Genomic DNA, 18,001 nt, shown 5'->3' with positions numbered 1-18,001 from the left:
GAAATAATTTTTCCTCGATTGCGGAGAATTACATTTTTAATGGAAAAATATAAAGTGTAGGAACTAGGATAAACATATTTTCCACAAATAATATATTGCCACCAAAAGATTATAACACTTGACTAGGACTTCGGTGATTACAAAACCCTAAAAAAACACTTTGTTCATTTAAAAATAACGGAATTGTAAAGATATAAAAATTATGCTCAATTGACTACTAGTATACTCAAGCCAATGGATGAATACTTTTTTTATTTGAACCCTTAAAAGAAGTCATTACATGTATTTGAAACTCTGCGGACTCCATGACTTCACACTTGCTGTGTCATAGATGACCACGTAATAATCTTTTTTTTTTGCTCGGTTAGGTCGTTACATATTGCGACTAATCACCAAATTTTATTTTCATAAGCCACACGCCTTTCATAGTGGTGAAAAGCGTCCACCGAAGCACATTTTCTTTGCAGCTGTTCTGCTACATACTAATGCCACGTTCACACGTACATTTAATTCGAATTGAATTCGAATCAAATGCGAATCTAATTCGCTTATCGCGTTCACACACTCCTCTTTTTATACGACCGCAAAAATTTAAAATATTTTGGTCGTATATTGGTATCACGACGACGTCGACGTCGTCGTCCGAAGACGGATGGTTTCCGGATAATAACTTTAGTATAAGTGAATAGAAATAAATAAAATTTTAATATAAGGAACACTAAAGGAAGGTAGGGATTGATTTTTTGGGTTTTGGTCCCAACAGTTTAAGAACAAGGGGCACAAAAGGGGTCAAAATAAGTATTTTTCTAGTTTCGAGACAATAACTTGTAAGTGTATGGATCTTTCTGAAATTGTATCACAAGGTTCCATTTAAAAAAAGGAAGGTTGGGAATGATTTTGGGGGTTATGGCCCAAAATGTTTAGTAATTAGGGGCCAAAAAGGGGCTAAAGACAATACTTTTCTAATACTTTGTATAAATTGCTTATTTCTTGACCAATTTCAATGGGGTTTTATTGAATTCTTGGAGTTCTTAAATATGCTGAATCTAACCATGTATTAAGTTTTTATACGACCGCAAAAAATTTAATTTTTTGGTCGTATATTGCTATCACGTTGGCGTCGTCGTCGTCGTCGTCCGAATACTTTTAGTTTTCGCACTCTAACTTTAGTAAAAGTGAATAGAAATCAATGAAATTTTAACACAAGGTTTATGACTACAAAAGGAAGGTTGGGATTGATTTTGGGAGTTTTGGTCCTAACAGTTTAGGAATAAGGGGCCCAAAGGGTCCAAAATTGAACTTTGTGTGATTTCATCAAAAATTGAATAATTGGGGTTCTTATATGCCGAATCTAACTATGTATGTAGATTCTTAATTTTTGGTCCCGTTTTCAAATTGGTCTACATTAAGGTTCAAAGGGTCCAAAATTAAACTTAGTTTCATTTTAACAAAAATTGAATCCTTGGAGTTCTTTGATATGCTGAATTTAAAAATGTACTTAGATTTTTAATTATTGGCCTAGTTTTCAAGTTGGTCCAATTTGGGGTCCAAAATAAAACTTTGTTTGATTTCATCAAAAATTGAATAAATGGGTTCTTTGATATGCCAAATCTTACTGTGTATGTAGATTCTTAATTTTTGGTCCAGTTTTCAAATTGGTCTACATTAAGGTCCAAAGGGTACAAAATTAAACTAAGTTTGATTTTAACAAAAATTAAATTCTTGGGCTTATTTGATATGCTTTATCTAAATATGTACTTTGATTTTTGATTATGGGCCCAGTTTTCAAGTTGGTCCAAATCAGGATTCCATATCAAGTATTGTGCAATAGCAAGAAATTTTCAATTGCACAGTATTGCACAATAGCAAGAAATATCTAATTGCACAATATTGTGCAATAGCAATTAATTTTCAATTGGAGTTATCGTTCTTTGTATAGAATAGTAGTTGATAATATATGTTGGAAATTTGCCAGACATGACTATGATGTCATTTTCTATTTTTATTTGCCAATAGCTTTATGTAAATAACTTCATTGGAAATTTGCCAATATAAAATGTTGCTGATGAAGCTTTTTTTCCTTATCTCAACTAAAATGTTTTTAGATAATGTATGTTGGACATTTGCCAGACATGACTATGATGTCATTTTCTATTTTTATTTGCCAATAACTTTATGTTAATAACTTCATTGGAAATTTGCCAATATAAAATATTGCTGATGAAGTTTTTTTTATTGTTTTATACAATAAACAATGTATATTCACTTTTACTACCAACCAATCTTTACCATTCAGTGATAACAAGCACTTTATTTTACATTTTAATATTTTATGATGTATTTAAAAGAGTATTTAGTGTTGCAAACTCCATTAGAAATTTGAATTGATATCAGTTGTGGAAAAAGGGAAACGGGGATGTGAAAAAAAAGGGAGGGTTACATTTTTCTCATTTCAGATTTCATAAATAAAAAGAAAATTTCTTCAAACATTTTTTTGAGAGGATTAATATTCAACAGCATAGTGAATTGCTCAAAGGCAAAAAAAAACTTTTAAGTTCATTAGACCACATTCATTCTGTGTCAGAAACCTATGCTGTGTCAACTATTTAATTTTAGATTTAAAAAGTTTGAAGAAGAAATCTTAAATTGATTTGTAAAATCTTGACATTTGTTTTGTGTAAAAAAAATCCATGTAATGTCAAAGATTTGATCACAATCCAAATTCAGAGCTGTATCACGCTTGAATGTTTTGTCCATACTTGCCCCAACTGTTCAGGGTTCGACCTCTGCGGTCGTATAAAGCTGCGCCCTGCGGAGCACCTGGTTGAAATTTGGTCCCCGTTTTTTAAATTGGTCCACATGAGGTCCAAATGGTCCAAAATTAAACCTTGTTTGATTTCATCAAAAATAAAATTATTAATAATTATTATTATCTTTGATATGCCGAATCTAACGGTGTATTTAGATTTTTAATGTTGGGTCCCGTTTTCAAATTGGTCTACATTATGGTCCAAAGGGTCCAAAATAAAACTTAGTTTGTTTTTAATAAAAAAAATGAATTCTTGGGGTTCATTGAAATGCTGAATTTAAACATGTATTTAGATTTTTGATTATGGGCCCAGTTTTCAAGTTAGTCCAAATTTGGGTCGAAAATTTAACTTAGTTTGATTTCAACAAAAATTGAATGTATGGGGTTCTTTGGTATGATTAATCTAACCGAGTATTTAGATTTTTGATTGTTGTGCCCTGTTATGAAATTGGTCCACATTGAGGTCAAAAGGGTCCAAAATTGAACTTTGTTGGGATTCTTTGATATGCTGAATCAATCCAAAATTTATTAGACCACATTCATTCTGTTTCAGAAACCAATGCTGTGTCAATTATTTAATCACATTCCAAATTCAGAGCTGTGTCAAGCTTGAATGTTGTGTCCATACTTGCCCCAACTGTGTAAGGTTCGACCTCTGTGGTCGTATAAAGCTGCGCCCTGTGGAGCATCTGGTTGTTTTCTAATTTGAATTTGCTTCTCAAGCAAATTTTATGGAACTTATACACAATGCTAATAACAACAAGACGAAGATCAAGTACGACTAGGGTAGTTTTACTTTTACCGTTCTAAAGTTATCTTCTTTTATGACAATAAATGCAAGTTTGGGCATCATCTGTGTCCTATTGACACATACATATCCCATGTATTTGTTCCTGTTCTCTAACATAATTTAGCCTTAACCAAATGTTATGAGACATATGCACATAACTGATTACCACAAAACTCAGAACAAGTAGTTTGGATAGCGTCTCTACCTTTCTTCAGTGTTGTTCTTTACAACTTTTTATACGAAAAAATTTTTTGGTCGTATATTGGTATCACGTTGGCGTCGTCGTCGTCCGAATACTTTAAGTTTTCGCACTCCAACTTTAGTAAAAGTGAATAGAAATCTATGAAATTTCAACCTAAGGTTTATAACCACAAAAGGAAGGTTGGGATTGGTTTTTGGAGTTTTGGTTCCAACATTTTAGTAATTAGGGACCAAAAAGGGCCCAAATAAGCATTTTCTTTGTTTTCGCACTATAACTTTAGTTTAAGTAAATAGAAATCCATGAAATTTTGACACAAGGTTTATGACCACAAACGGAAGGTTGGGATTGATTTTTGGAGTTTTGGTTCCAACAGTTTAGGAATTAGGGGCCAAAAAAGGGCCCAAATAAGCATTATTCTTGGTTTTCGCACAATAACTTTAGTATAAGTAAATAGAAATCAATGAAATTTAAACACAAGGTTTATAACCACAAAAGGAAGTTGGGATTGATTTTGGGAGTTGAGGTCCGAACAGTTTAGGAATAAGGGTCCAAAAGGGGGCCCAAATAAGCATTTTCTTGGTTTTCGCACCATAACTTTAGTATAAGTAAATAGAAATTTATGAAATTAGAACACAAGGTTTATGACCATATAAGGAAGGTTGGGATTGATTGTAGGAGTTTTGGTCCCAACAGTTTAGGAATTAGGGGCCCAAAGGGTCCAAAATTTAACTTTGTTTGATTTCGTCAAAAATTGAATAATATGGGTTCTTTGTTATGCCGAATCTAACTGTGTATGTAGATTCTTAATTTTTGGTCCCGTTTTCAAATTGGTCTACATAAAGGTCCAAAGGGTCCAAATTTAAACTTAGTTTGATTTTAACAAAAATTGAATGATTGGGGTTCTTTGATATGCTGAATCTAAAAATGTACTTAGATTTTTGATTATTGGCCCAGTTTTCAAGTTGGTCCAAATCAGGGTCCAAAATTAAACTTTGTTTGATTTCATTAAAAATTGAATGATTTGGGTTCTTTGATATGCCAAATCTAACTGTGTATGTAGATTCTTAATTTTTGGTCCCGTTTTCAAATTGGTCTACATTAACGTCAAAAGGGTCCAAAATTAAACTAAGTTTGATTTTAACAAAAATTGGATTCTTGGGCCTCTTTGATATGCTGAATCTAAAAATGTACTTAGGTTTTTGATTATGGTCCCAGTTTTCAAGTTGGTGCAAATCAGGATCCAAAATTATTATATTAAGTATTGTGCAATAGCAAGAAATTTTCAATTGCACAGTATTCAGTAATAGCAAGAAATCTTCAATTGCACAGTATTGTCTAATAGCAAGAAATTTTCAATTGCACAGTATTGCGCAATAGCAAGAAATCTTCAATTGCACGATTTTTGTGCAATGGGAAGTATTTTCAATTGCACAGTATTGCGCAATAGCAAGAAATATCTAATTGTACAATATTGCGCAATAGCAAGAAATTTCAACTAGAGTTATCTTTCTTTGTCCAGAATAGTAGTTGAATCAACTTAAATCATTGGTTTATACAATAGACAATGTATATTCACTTTTACTACCAACTGATAAATTAAAACAATCTTTACCATTCAGTGATAACAAGCAGTTTTTTTACATTTTAATATTTTATGATGTATTTAAATGAGTAGTTATTGCTAGGGACCGTTAGAAATTTGAATTGAGATCAGTTTTAGAATAAGGGAAAGGGGATTGTGAAAAAAAAATTGGGGGGTGTGTCAATTTTTCTCATTTCAGATTTCATAAATAAAAAGAAAATTTCTTCAATTTATTTGAGAGGATTAATATTCAACAGCATAGTGAATTGCTTAAAGGCAAAACAAAAGTTTTTAAGTTCATTAGACCACATTCATTCTGTGTCAGAAACCTATGATGTGTCAACTATTTAATCACAATCAAAATTTAGAGCTGAATCCAGCTTGAATGTTGTGTCCATACTTGCCCCAACTGTTCAGGGTTCAACCTCCGCGGCCGTATAAAGCTGGGCCCTGCGGAGCATCTGGTTTTTATATGCAATCGGGAGCACCATCTATGTCCCATGGACATATTTCCCATTTATTAAAGAGGAATGTCCTTGGGAAATATATGTTATGATGGAAATCACACCGTATTTGCAGCTTGGCCTTTATTTCTCAAATACATTAATGAAAATAAATTTTAAAGAACCACATTTTTTTAAAAGATTGACTCTTTACCTTGAAAAGATAAAATATTACAACGTTGAGGACATTTGAACACTGTTCCTTTATTATATATCTTTTTTTTTAGGGAGGGATTTCATAATTACACATATTACAAGCAGTATGGGATAACAAATTTCCGACTGACTTAATATGTTCAGAGATTGTTATGTAAAATGACATGAAGATAATTTTCAAGATCAAACATTTGCATCTGACTCAATTTTTGCAGCCGATTTTTCACTTTTATACTGACAGCAACGATTACAGACGTGATAAAAGTATTTTTTAAAACTTGAGCGATATGGGACTTTGAGCATAGCTAGCGATTATCATCGTAATAAGGATGATAATATGTATCACCAGCCCAGTAGTCAGCACTTTTGTACTGACATGAGTTATCATTGATATGGTTATATTTATAAATTTACTGTTTACAAAATTTTGAAATTTTGAAATACTAAGACTGTTCTACCTCAAGCATAGATAACCTTAGCTGTATTTTCAAAACTTTTTGGAATTTTGGTCCTCAATACTCTTCAGCTTCGTACTTTATTTGGCATTTTTTACTTTTTTGGATTCGAGCGTCACTGAAGAGTCTTTTGTAGACGAAACGCGCGTCTGGCGTATATACAAAATTTAGTCCTGGTATCTATGATGAGTTTATTTACTACCACTGGGTCGATGCCACTGCTGGTGGAGATTTATTTCCCCGAGGGTATCACCAGTCCAGTAGTCAGAACCTTTGTACTGACATGAGTTATCATTGATATGGTTATATTTATAAATTTACTGTTTACAAAACTTAGAATTTTGAAATACTAAGGCTGTTCTACCTCAGGCATAGATTACCTTAGCTGTATTTGGCAAAACTTTTTGGAATTTTGGTCCTCAATACTCTTCAGCTTCGTACTTTATTTGGCATTTTAATCTTTTTTGGATTCGAGCGTCACTGAAGAGTCTTTTGTAGACGAAACGCGCGTCTGGGGTATATACAAAATTTAGTCGTGGTATCTATGATGAGTTTATTTACTACCACTGGGTCGATGCCACTGCTGGTGGAGATTTATTTCCCCGAGGGTATCACCAGTCCAGTAGTCAGCACTTTTGTACTGACATGAGTTATCATTGATATGGTTATATTTATAAATTTACTGTTCGAAAATTTAGAACTTTTGAAATACTAAGGCTGTTCTTCTTCATGCATAGATTACCTTAACTGTATTTGGCAAAACTTTTTGGAATTTTGGTCCTCAATACTCTTCAGCTTCGTACTTTATTTGGCATTTTTTACTTTTTTGGATTCGGGCGTCACTGAAAAGTCTTTTGTAGACGAAACGCGCGTCTGGCATATATACAAAATTTAGTCCTGGTATCTATGATGAGTTTATTTACTACCACTGGGTCGATGCCACTGCTGGTGGAGATTTTTTTCCCCGAGGGTATCACCAGCCCAGTAGTCAGAACCTTTGTACTGACATGAGTTATCATTGATATGGTTATATTTATAAATTTACTGTTTACAAAACTTAGAATTTTTGAAATACTAAGGCTGTTCTACCTCAGGCATAGATTACCTTAGCTGTATTTAGCAAAACTTTTTGGAATTTTGGTCCTCAATACTCTTCAGCTTCGTACTTTATTTGGCATTTTAATCTTTTTTGGATTCGAGCGTCACTGAAGAGTCTTTTGTAGACGAAACGCGCGTCTGGCGTATATACAAAATTTAGTCGTGGTATCTATGATGAGTTTATTTACTACCACTGGGTCGATGCCACTGCTGGTGGAGATTTATTTCCCCGAGGGTATCACCAGTCCAGTAGTCAGCACTTTTGTACTGACATGAGTTATCATTGATATGGTTATATTTATAAATTTACTGTTCGAAAATTTAGAACTTTTGAAATACTAAGGCTGTTCTTCTTCATGCATAGATTACCTTAACTGTATTTGGCAAAACTTTTTGGAATTTTGGTCCTCAATACTCTTCAGCTTCGTACTTTATTTGGCATTTTTAACTTTTTTGGATTCGGGCGTCACTTAAAAGTCTTTTGTAGACGAAACGCGCGTCTGGCATATATACAAAATTTAGTCCTGGTATATATGTTGAGTTTATGTATATAATTACATTACAAATATGTACGTATTATAAGAATTTAAAAGAATTTATATACATGTAATGTGTTGTTTTCGTATCAATTGTTACTGAGCTGTCATTTTCCTGATTTTCTCAAACTTTTGTTTTCAGAGCACCCAAATGATATGAAAGATAGTAAGAGATGATGGATAATGGGAACTACAATGGAGATCAAGGAGACATTAATTTTGTACCACGTAATAACAATATCGACCTTAATATAACTTAAATAGAACAATAAAATCACAAACCTGAATATGGCATCACAACAAACCAGCCAAAACCCTTCCTCAAATATGTTACAAGCCACAAACACAGAGACTGTCGCAGTTGATGACAAAAATAGCGAGTCGAAACACTCAAAAGGAGGATTGCATGACAATAAAACACATGAAACAAGTCAAGAAACCGAACTGAAAGCTGACAAACTGAAGTTGCAAAATAGACTTAAGGATGAGTATGGACTAGATCATCAGTATTGGTCAGAAGTATTTGAAAGAAAGCTTGGCTTAACCAATACCATACAGCTAAAATATCTTAATGACAGTCATTTGAAAAAACTTCAATCAAGTATACGCAATGATTTGGATAATGAAGCTTTGAAACAAATTATAAAAGACAATTTTGGAAAAGACAAGAGCGACAATGCTGCTCCGAAGAGAACTGCAAAAGAAGTATCAGATGAGTTTCAACCTGATAACAATAATTTTAAGGACGATTTCCATAATACAGCCAGTTCCCTGACGTCAGCATTAGAACCTGGTGAATCTTGGAAAACTTCCCGACATGATCTGGATTTAGACACGAAACTTAAAAATTTACAACCTATACACAGTAGTAGGGACGTAAAAACGACACATTTAACTGATAGAGAAGTTTTAAGTCATTCATCAAGTAGTTGTGCCTTAAGGGGGATCCATTTAAATCAATGTATAGATTCAATCACAGAAATGAAGGGTATAGTCATCGATTTAGTCGGTGATGTAACATTCCAGGGACCATCAATGAAACAGGAAGTTCAGTTTGTTGAATTTTCGTCTAGAGAGAAGAGTGATACATTTCAGAGGTCTTTGCAAACAACTGGCAAAAATGCAAGGTTATTTGCTCATATTGGGTTTCCAATTTTTAGCATGAAATTACAAGGATCTTTCACATCAATGAAGAACATCGACGATACTAACACCACCAGTTCAGAAGAATTTTATCAGTCAAGAGAAAAATATGCATTCGTGCCAGTCAAATCTTATGAATTTAAGATAGAAAATATTCATTTAATATCAAATGCTATTAAAACCTTACAAACCATTGAATCTGGATTACAGGGTAATGCGATCTGTATGAAAAGTCTGTCTCAATGCAAAAGGTTCTTTCAAAATTATGGTAGTCACATTAACATGGGAATACTGCACTTTGGTGGAGTTTTTAAATGGAAAGCTTCTTATACTTCTTCGATTAAATCTTCAAATAATTCCAGAAAGGAATTAGTAAACGATTCCTTGGATGGATTTACCAGCATGGGTTATACAGGGCCGGGACCAGCTATTGGCATTGGTGTATCAGGAAAGTATCTCTCAGGTAACAGCAGTATTGTAAAAAATCATACGGAGGAAGAATTGTCAAAAGTGCAGCTAAACATTAATCCCATAGGAGGACCACATGATGAGACTGATTATGGAAAATGGGTTCAGAGATTGACTACAGAAAATGGAACTTGGTCGCTAATTTCAAGAGGTGAATTCATTGGGATTTGGGAAGTACTTAAGAATCATAAAACTGACTTTTATAATGTATTTGATTTAGCTGATTTTATGCAATGCGCGTGGAACATGGAAATATTTGAAAGCTGCATTGACACGTTTGAATTAACAGACTTTAGTTCCATTTTGCCAACACTTTGTAAATCAATAGATAGATTATTCGACCTTACTAAAGACGATGGATTTTTCAAAAGTTTAGTAGAATCAAATGTTAAGGTACAACACTTCTTTGAACAGGTTGCATTTTCTGATGAATTACAGGATCAAATGCAATGCGCTAAGATGCAACACGAAATTTCTTTATTATTAAGTCATTTGAAGTATGTTTTCTTGAAAGACAGACCAACGTTGATGTTATGGATTGCTAAAGTGAATGCAAAGTTCCAAGATCTGCCAAGTGCCTTATCTACTGAAAGCATAGAAGATATAAATACGTTTATGTCTGTGTTGAAGACGAAATTCCTTCCAGAAATAGAAGACATTGATACGATGGAACGGCATAGGAGCCAACAAACAGCTGAACTTTACATCACTAGTGAAATGACAACTGTATGCCACCGAATATTAATAGAATTCAAATCAAAAAATGTTCGTGAATTTGTCATTCTTATGTCTATTCTCTCACGCTTACGTTTTGATGAAACATGTGGATTTCCACAACTTCTTTCTGAATCAGATTTAAAAACATTCATTGCGGAATCAGAACAAATAATTCATGAATTTAACAACTTACCAAAAAAATCTAAAGTCCAAGATCAAGCATGTCTTATAGACTTCATCGTGAAAAATATAACAAGGAACAAATCTAAATCATTCGAAAAAATCTTCATCAAATGCGTCCATGCATTGGAACCAGTGTTAGAAAACGATATTAAATCGGCCATTGGCGTAAATACTGAGAAGTCTCCCTACAACTGGCTTCAGCTTCAAGATGATCTATTACCGTTCATTAATGGAACACATACAAACCGTAAAATGTATTCACTTCCAAAGTTTATCATTAAACAGAACGAAAGTGGCCAAAAGGGAGATATCCCAATTACCAAATCATCTCGGAAAACTGTTCAAGACAAAGTTAAGAATTTTCTTACCGAAATGCGGATGCCATCAACAGTTAATGTGCTTGATTCTGTGACAATTGATGAAAGAACAACTAATAAAAAGAAACAAAATCTGTTGTGGTTTTTGTTACAGAAAATAATGACACAGCATTCTTCTATATATAAAATTCTAGAGGAACATGTACAAGAATTCCAAAACGAAAATAAGCGTAAAGCTTCGGATGATTTTGATATCTTTGATGATTTTGAAGAAGATGATAATGTTTCGACGTTAAATGAAAATGACAACTTATTTGAAAATTTGAATGCTTTGGACTTGATGGTCGCGCTGTTTTTATGTTCATCAGAGACTTTAAAGCAGGCGCTTGCTTCAAAAATGTATACATGCAGATTAGCTGTACCACTAGTGTTACCCGACGAATATTTAACGGCTCCGTCCGTAAGCTTTTTCAACTCTGTTTTCATATCTACGTCGGGAAACAAACAAATTCCAGCAGCTGACTGTCCATGCAACATTTTATCTTTTATCCGAGTTGGCTGTCCAAAGGTTTCAAAATCTAAAATCATTAATGATATAATTTCAAACGAAAATCATGATGTGTTTTTAAACTACTGTTCACCATTTGGGCGTTCCAAAAGAACAATAGGCGAGGGTCTAATTGAGGCTACCTTTTTTAATCCATATCTGAAAAGTGAAAAGGGAAGGAATTGTGAGAAAAGAACAATGATACTGAACTTACGAGGTGATGGTACTTGTTTTAAAGAACAGTTAAATATATTATCTCTGTTATCTTCCGGTGTAGTGGTTTTTATTACTATCGAATCGCTTGAAAGTGACGAAACACAGAAATTGCTTCAAACATTTTATTCATCAAAATCAACTGTTGCTTTGATGATAGATGCACAAAAGAGATCAAAAGAAAATGTTAAACAAATCACTGACAAATATAAAGAGAAATCAATTGACCATAAGAAGACCAAATTTGGATTAATTTCGATGGATGGACAAGAAAGAAAATCAGCTGATATAAAGAATGATATTGATTTCAAATTTCAGGATTTATTTAGTAAGGTGCCAACCAAAAGTCTGACAGTTATATTAGGAGAATCAAAAATAGTTTTGCAAAATGATTTTAGTCAACGAGGACAGAGAGTTACGAGGAAAATAAAAGAATTGCTTGACAGTTTTAGTACTACCTTTAGTATCAAACGTGATGTACTTCCAATGCAGGGGGATATTTTGAATTTGTTAAGTAAGAATATGAAAAGGTTATATAAACCTTCTGAATACAAATCCCCAAAGCACAAAGTAGAAATAAAGCAAGCAATTTCATCTTTGCGAATGGAACAAGTGAAGAGGTTACCTATTCTGCACCCTTTGATGCATTTATTTTTAGAAACTGTTCTCAATTACCTTCAATTTGATGAAGAAGAATTGATTAACTTTGCCCTTTGGCTAAAAGTTTATCTAGAAAAGCTTACACGGGAGAACATGTCTGTTTGTCATGCTAAATATATAAAAAGTATAGAAAAGTTAAAGGCTGCAAAACAGAGTAATTCAAATGAAGTTGAAGCTTTTAAGGCGAATGTACACAATGATGAATTAGACTTTCTTGCAGGACAATTGGGATTTGAGCATTTTATTCGGGAAATGGGACAAGTTTATGAAGCAACTGCAGACCAAGAATCACGAGTCTCTGTTGAAACCAAGAATCTAGTGAAACACTTCCCTTGCATACCAGCTAAACTTCTTTTAGGAGGAGTACAATTTGAAGTGATGAATGGCGATCTTATACATGTACCAATTGTATGGGTTAAAGCAGTTTTGAACGAGGTAGCAGAATTAATTTGCGACAGGAAATGTTTAGTTGTATCAGTAGTAGGAATACAGAGTTCAGGAAAGTCGACATTACTAAACACCATGTTTGGACTCCAGTTTCCTGTTGGACATGGAAGAGTTACAAAAGGAGCATTTATGCAGCTGATACCTGTCCATGACGAAAAACTTGATTTTGAATTCATTATAGTTATTGATACTGAAGGTCTGCGAGCACCAGAACTAGGTCACGAGAACTACCAGCATGACAACGAATTTGCAACATTTATCATGGGCATAGCGGATATAAATATTGTTAACATTAACGGTGAATCACAGGGCGAAATGAAAGAAGTACTGCAAATGGTAGTTCATGCACTTTTGAAAATGAAAACAGCGAGTGATAGTTTAAACTTAAAACAGTCATGTGTTTTTATACACCAGAATGTGAAGACTGAAGGAGGCATCGATAGTGCTTTGGAATACAATATACAACACATGATAAACACTCTAGATGAAATGACAGCGGAAGCAGCAGATCAACTCGATATCTCCGATATAAATTATTTTAATCAGGTTATTGATTTTGATAAGAAGTACGTGTGGTATTTGCCTAATTTTTCTACTGGTGAACAGCCAGTTACACGGATTAGTCCATCTTACAGCGCACATATAACAACGATTAGGGAGACAATTATATATGACATAGCACGAAAGCGCCAAGCGTACTTTTCACTCAAAGACACCGCATCAAAAATAGAAGACATTTGGAATGGAATTCTAACGGAGGATTTTGCTTTTAGCTTTAAAAATAACCTTGAAGCTAAAGCATTTACTAAATTAGATAAATATTACCAAGAATTGTACTGGGGATTAGAATCGAAATTGTACAACTTTGTTCGGGAAAAGAGATGTTTTCTTCTCAAATGTAAAAGCGAATCAGAATTTGACGGGTTGATAGCGACTGTGCGAAACAATTTACCTGAATTTCTTACCAATGAATTCGAAAAAGCAGAAAACGAATTTGATGAATTCATTGAAAGACATACATTGAAGAATATAATGTTGAAATGGAAACAAGGATATTCCTTGAAGCTGCAGACATCCATGAAACCGCTTTCTGATAGGTCAGGCAGGGAAATAGAGTTGATTCAAAATGAGATAAAACAATTCACCGAATGTGAAAAGGCAATACAAAAATGCGAGGATGAAATAAACAGCTATGCCACTACACTAGCTGAAGAGTTCAATGATAGCAATGAAACTGCAGTCTCTGAAAATATATTGCATGCTCGATTTGATGAAGGATGGTTATCGTGGATTGCCAAATGCTCTACGACACCAGTAGATGCTGCCAAAGAGCCTGATGAGGTTTTTGATGAAATAAAAAGATTAGTTCGAAATAATATTTATGGACACGGTAATTTTTACAAAGAATTAGAAGATCTCACAATTAACGATTGCATACAAATGTCAAACTTGTATGGTCTTGTTGTATTTAATGATATACATTTGGACAGTCATATAAGTATTAAGAAGAGTTTGCTGACAGGATGCATGAATTTAGAAAAGCCTGCGGTATGCATCAATCAAACTGTGGATTTTACTGACAAGTTATTTTTAAAGATTGAGACCTATTTGAAAAAGCTACGTTTTAAAGACGTGGAATTCAATGTAGTCTTTATGAGTGACATAATGAAAATGGTTGAGTCAGAAATTACTCAGCATAATGACCATAAAGACAATGATCATCAATTCCGATTAAAAGCACAATATAAAGCCATGATACTGACAAAAATTGCAGCTTACTCTACCAAAGAATTTATAGACATTAATAGACAATATGACCAAAAGCATAATCCACGAATAAAACTGGAGGAATATAAAGAAACAGCCCTGAAATTGTTTGTGGATCTCGTTCAAAAGAAAACTGAAGACGTTATAGCAGGGAATTTTTTTCAGAAGGCAATCAAATCTAGTGTGTTGGAGCAAATATACGAGATTTTACCTAGTAAAGTGGAGGCCGAAATTTGGAAATCATTTGAATATTCAAAATATAATTTAATTAAATCGGTGATGAAAGATCTGATCGACAAGAACAGTTTTGACCATTTTAGTGTGTACATTACTTCTCCTGCTTCTTTTGTTGAAATTTGGCTTCTCAACTACACAAACAAATGTTTATTTGAAAGGGACGGGCAAAAAGTCATGAACTATAAATTATTAAGTAAATTCATTGTAGATAACGCAATAGAGGACGTGATAAGTTCTGTAAACAACGCAACTGATAAAATAAAAGGAAAGTTCGGTGATCGGATATCTGCGTGGATTGAAGAGTTCATTACAAGTTCAAAATTATTGCCGATTACAAAGGAAAAACTTAAACACGTGGGGAAAAGAAATGTTACTGATATTGAAAACTTTAGAAGAACTGTTCTTAAGGAGATTTCTTCAACAAAAGTAAGCCTATTGAAAATAGTGACTGATACCACACAAGAAACTATTCGATGGAAAAAAGAGCCATACACTTCTATATTTGAAAGACTTTGGGGGTGTTGTGCTACCTGTCCTTTTTGTAGCGAACCCTGTGAATACAATGACAATCACTTAGATTCATTAAAGCACAGTTGTAAACAACATCGTCCACAAGGCGTAGGTGAATATGCATGGGAGAATGGCAGTGGGGAGCTAGTTACTGATATATGTAACCATTTAATTCATCAAAGTCGAAAGGATTTTATATTATCAGACTCAAACAAAACCCATAAATACAAACATTACAGAACAAAGTTTCCAGATTGGGAGATTACGCCAATTTATAAGCCTTCTAAATACTGGATGTGGTATTTCAAAACATTTAAAAATGAAATTTCGAAAAAAAGCAACACAAAAGTACCAGAATTGCCAGAAAACTGGAATGATGTAACAGCTGAGGATGCGAAAAACAGTTTATAACAAAAAAACTGAATGAAATCAAATCTGTGAACAATGCGTGGTAAACTTATAATTCGCATATCAGTATTGCTTCATAAAGTATGAAACGAATAACAAGTAAAAATTGGTTTTGAATACATTGTAGGTAATCATGTACTTGACGTAAACAGTTAAGGAGACTGAGAGAGATAAGTAATCCAAATAGCGTCCTTTCCCATTAACAACATTGGACAGGACAATTTACGTACATTATAACGTGAAAAATGATTATAATTTGTATATCTAGTATTACGTATTTAAGTATTAATCGATACATATTTAAATTGATACTATTTTAGTCGAGCCAGCGACATTAGTGTCACAAAAGTGAGACATAGCGATTGTCGATCATGTAGTCGGCATCGGTTACGTCAATATTTATGCCGAGTCTTTGGTTATAGATTTTTTAAACACCAATTACTTCGTTCAACATTCACAGAATTTTATGAAGCTACAGCAAATACTTGTTTATTATAAGAAAATAAATTTCTAAAGTAAAATAAAAAAAAATCATTTCCAGTATTTTTGGAAAGAGAGAATTGCACCCAAACATTTTTTTTTATTCTGTATTTTAATGATAAACGGACTCACTTTTTTATGTCAACATTTTTCTTTTACTCTGACTACAGTTATACTAGAGGAGGCACAGGGTTCCGCAAAACATATTTATTTTTTAGAGCTAAGTTATCAATTTAGGGATGTTTGCTTCTTTGTTTCAAAATAACGGGCGTTTTAAAAGACTGTTATAAATTGGTAGTGTATGAAAAAAACACAAAAGAAGGGTCAGTTTCGTTGATTTTGGTATTATTATAAGCAATTTAAAATCTGGCGGAAAATGAATCTCTCTAGATTTTTCAAACATTGAAAAGTTGGAACTGTTACTTTGAAAAACTATAATATAATCACCAGTATTTTATAAGATTTTCAAAACCAACTTCATAATTTTTATTTTATCAAATGAGGAAAAGAAAAGTAGGGTAAAGCGGGCAAAATATTTTATTGGCACTACATGGATAAAACTAGAGGCTTCCAAATATCTGACAAAGAGAGTCAAAGAGTAGTGAACTCTTACATGTGAGATGTGGATTTGTAAGCGTAGTGCTGATTTTTTATGGACTTTTGAAGTGTAGTGCAAGTTTTTCCCTCATAAATGTATTAAAGATCATACGCAAATGTAGCAATTCTAAAATATAATTTTATAGTTAATTTGATAATATGATTGATATAAGATATTCATAAATTTCGAAGTAGAAAATTTTTTTTTCTTCAAAATTTGTATTATTTCCTGGTAGTTAAAATAGCCACAGTTAAAAAAAAATATTTTTCTCTGTAGATTTGGCATTTTTTATAAAAATCAAGTGAGTACAAAAAATATATTGTTACGGAAACTACACGTGTTGTGCAGTGTCCGTAAACATGACATTATGCGATGTGATACTGTATTTGCAAACAGTTTTAGAGGTTGAAAGAATGAATGCTGGTCTTGCAGTCAATCAATACCGAAATATACGGTTAACATTGTTTTGTGTGTAACTGTTACATTTCAATCAAATATTATTTTACAATGTATATAAATACAAATGTTAATGCCTTTTAAATTCATTGTATATTTAATACTTAAATATATCACATTTTGATATGAAAATATTTATTAATATAAGTTTTAACTTACTTACTTTAAATGTTATACTCATTTACTCAAAACTAAATAAAAAAAATAAAAAAAACATGCTCATGAGACAATAACCCGAACGTTTATAAACTGACTATGTTAACTGTAAAATTGCAGTTTGTTATATTTTTGTCTTCTTAAGCATGTTAAGGAGATACTAAACACCTTGACTAAATAAAATTGACTCGTTTTCTCTCCATAAAATTTTGACAAAACATTAGCTCTTACCCTTTAACAAAAATACAAAAAAAATGTTGTGTGCTGTTTTTAGAATAACCCCTTTTGAACTGATCAATACATTTGATTCATTTTGGCAGAAAGTACAAGATAAATAAGTGTTTTCTCTGGTATTTAATGGGGATTTCCGTTTTGAAATTTCCACGGAGTTCAGTATTTTTTTTATTTTACTTTTGCATGTTTAAGAAATCAAAATTGTTCATCCATCATTATATCTTGATACTATACAGCCTTTTGTAAAGAATGTGTTTTAATAGCTTTATGTTAATGTTATGGAAATAAACTAAGCTTTTCTTTTATTTTAATAAATATTACTTTTTATA

The 18,001-nt window shown here is 32.9% G+C and overlaps 1 protein-coding gene across 1 annotated transcript in view; it reads left to right on the top strand.

Moving 5' to 3' along the window:
- LOC139485331 (interferon-induced very large GTPase 1-like) overlaps positions 1-17,645 on the top strand; it is a 42,079-nt gene extending 24,434 nt beyond the window's left edge. Inside the window, exon 2 of the mRNA XM_071269749.1 lies at positions 8,274-17,645. Coding sequence (XP_071125850.1) covers positions 8,420-15,751 — 7,332 coding nt within the window. The 5' untranslated portion in view covers positions 8,274-8,419 and the 3' untranslated portion in view covers positions 15,752-17,645. The remainder of the gene's footprint in view (positions 1-8,273) is intronic.
- The last annotated feature ends 356 nt before the right edge of the window (positions 17,646-18,001 follow it).

This window comes from Mytilus edulis, chromosome 8, assembly GCF_963676685.1.
Source record: "Mytilus edulis chromosome 8, xbMytEdul2.2, whole genome shotgun sequence".
Classification (NCBI taxonomy): domain Eukaryota; kingdom Metazoa; phylum Mollusca; class Bivalvia; order Mytilida; family Mytilidae; genus Mytilus; species Mytilus edulis.
Note: the sequence above shows the minus strand (reverse complement) of the source record. Positions and strands in the feature narration are given on the sequence as shown.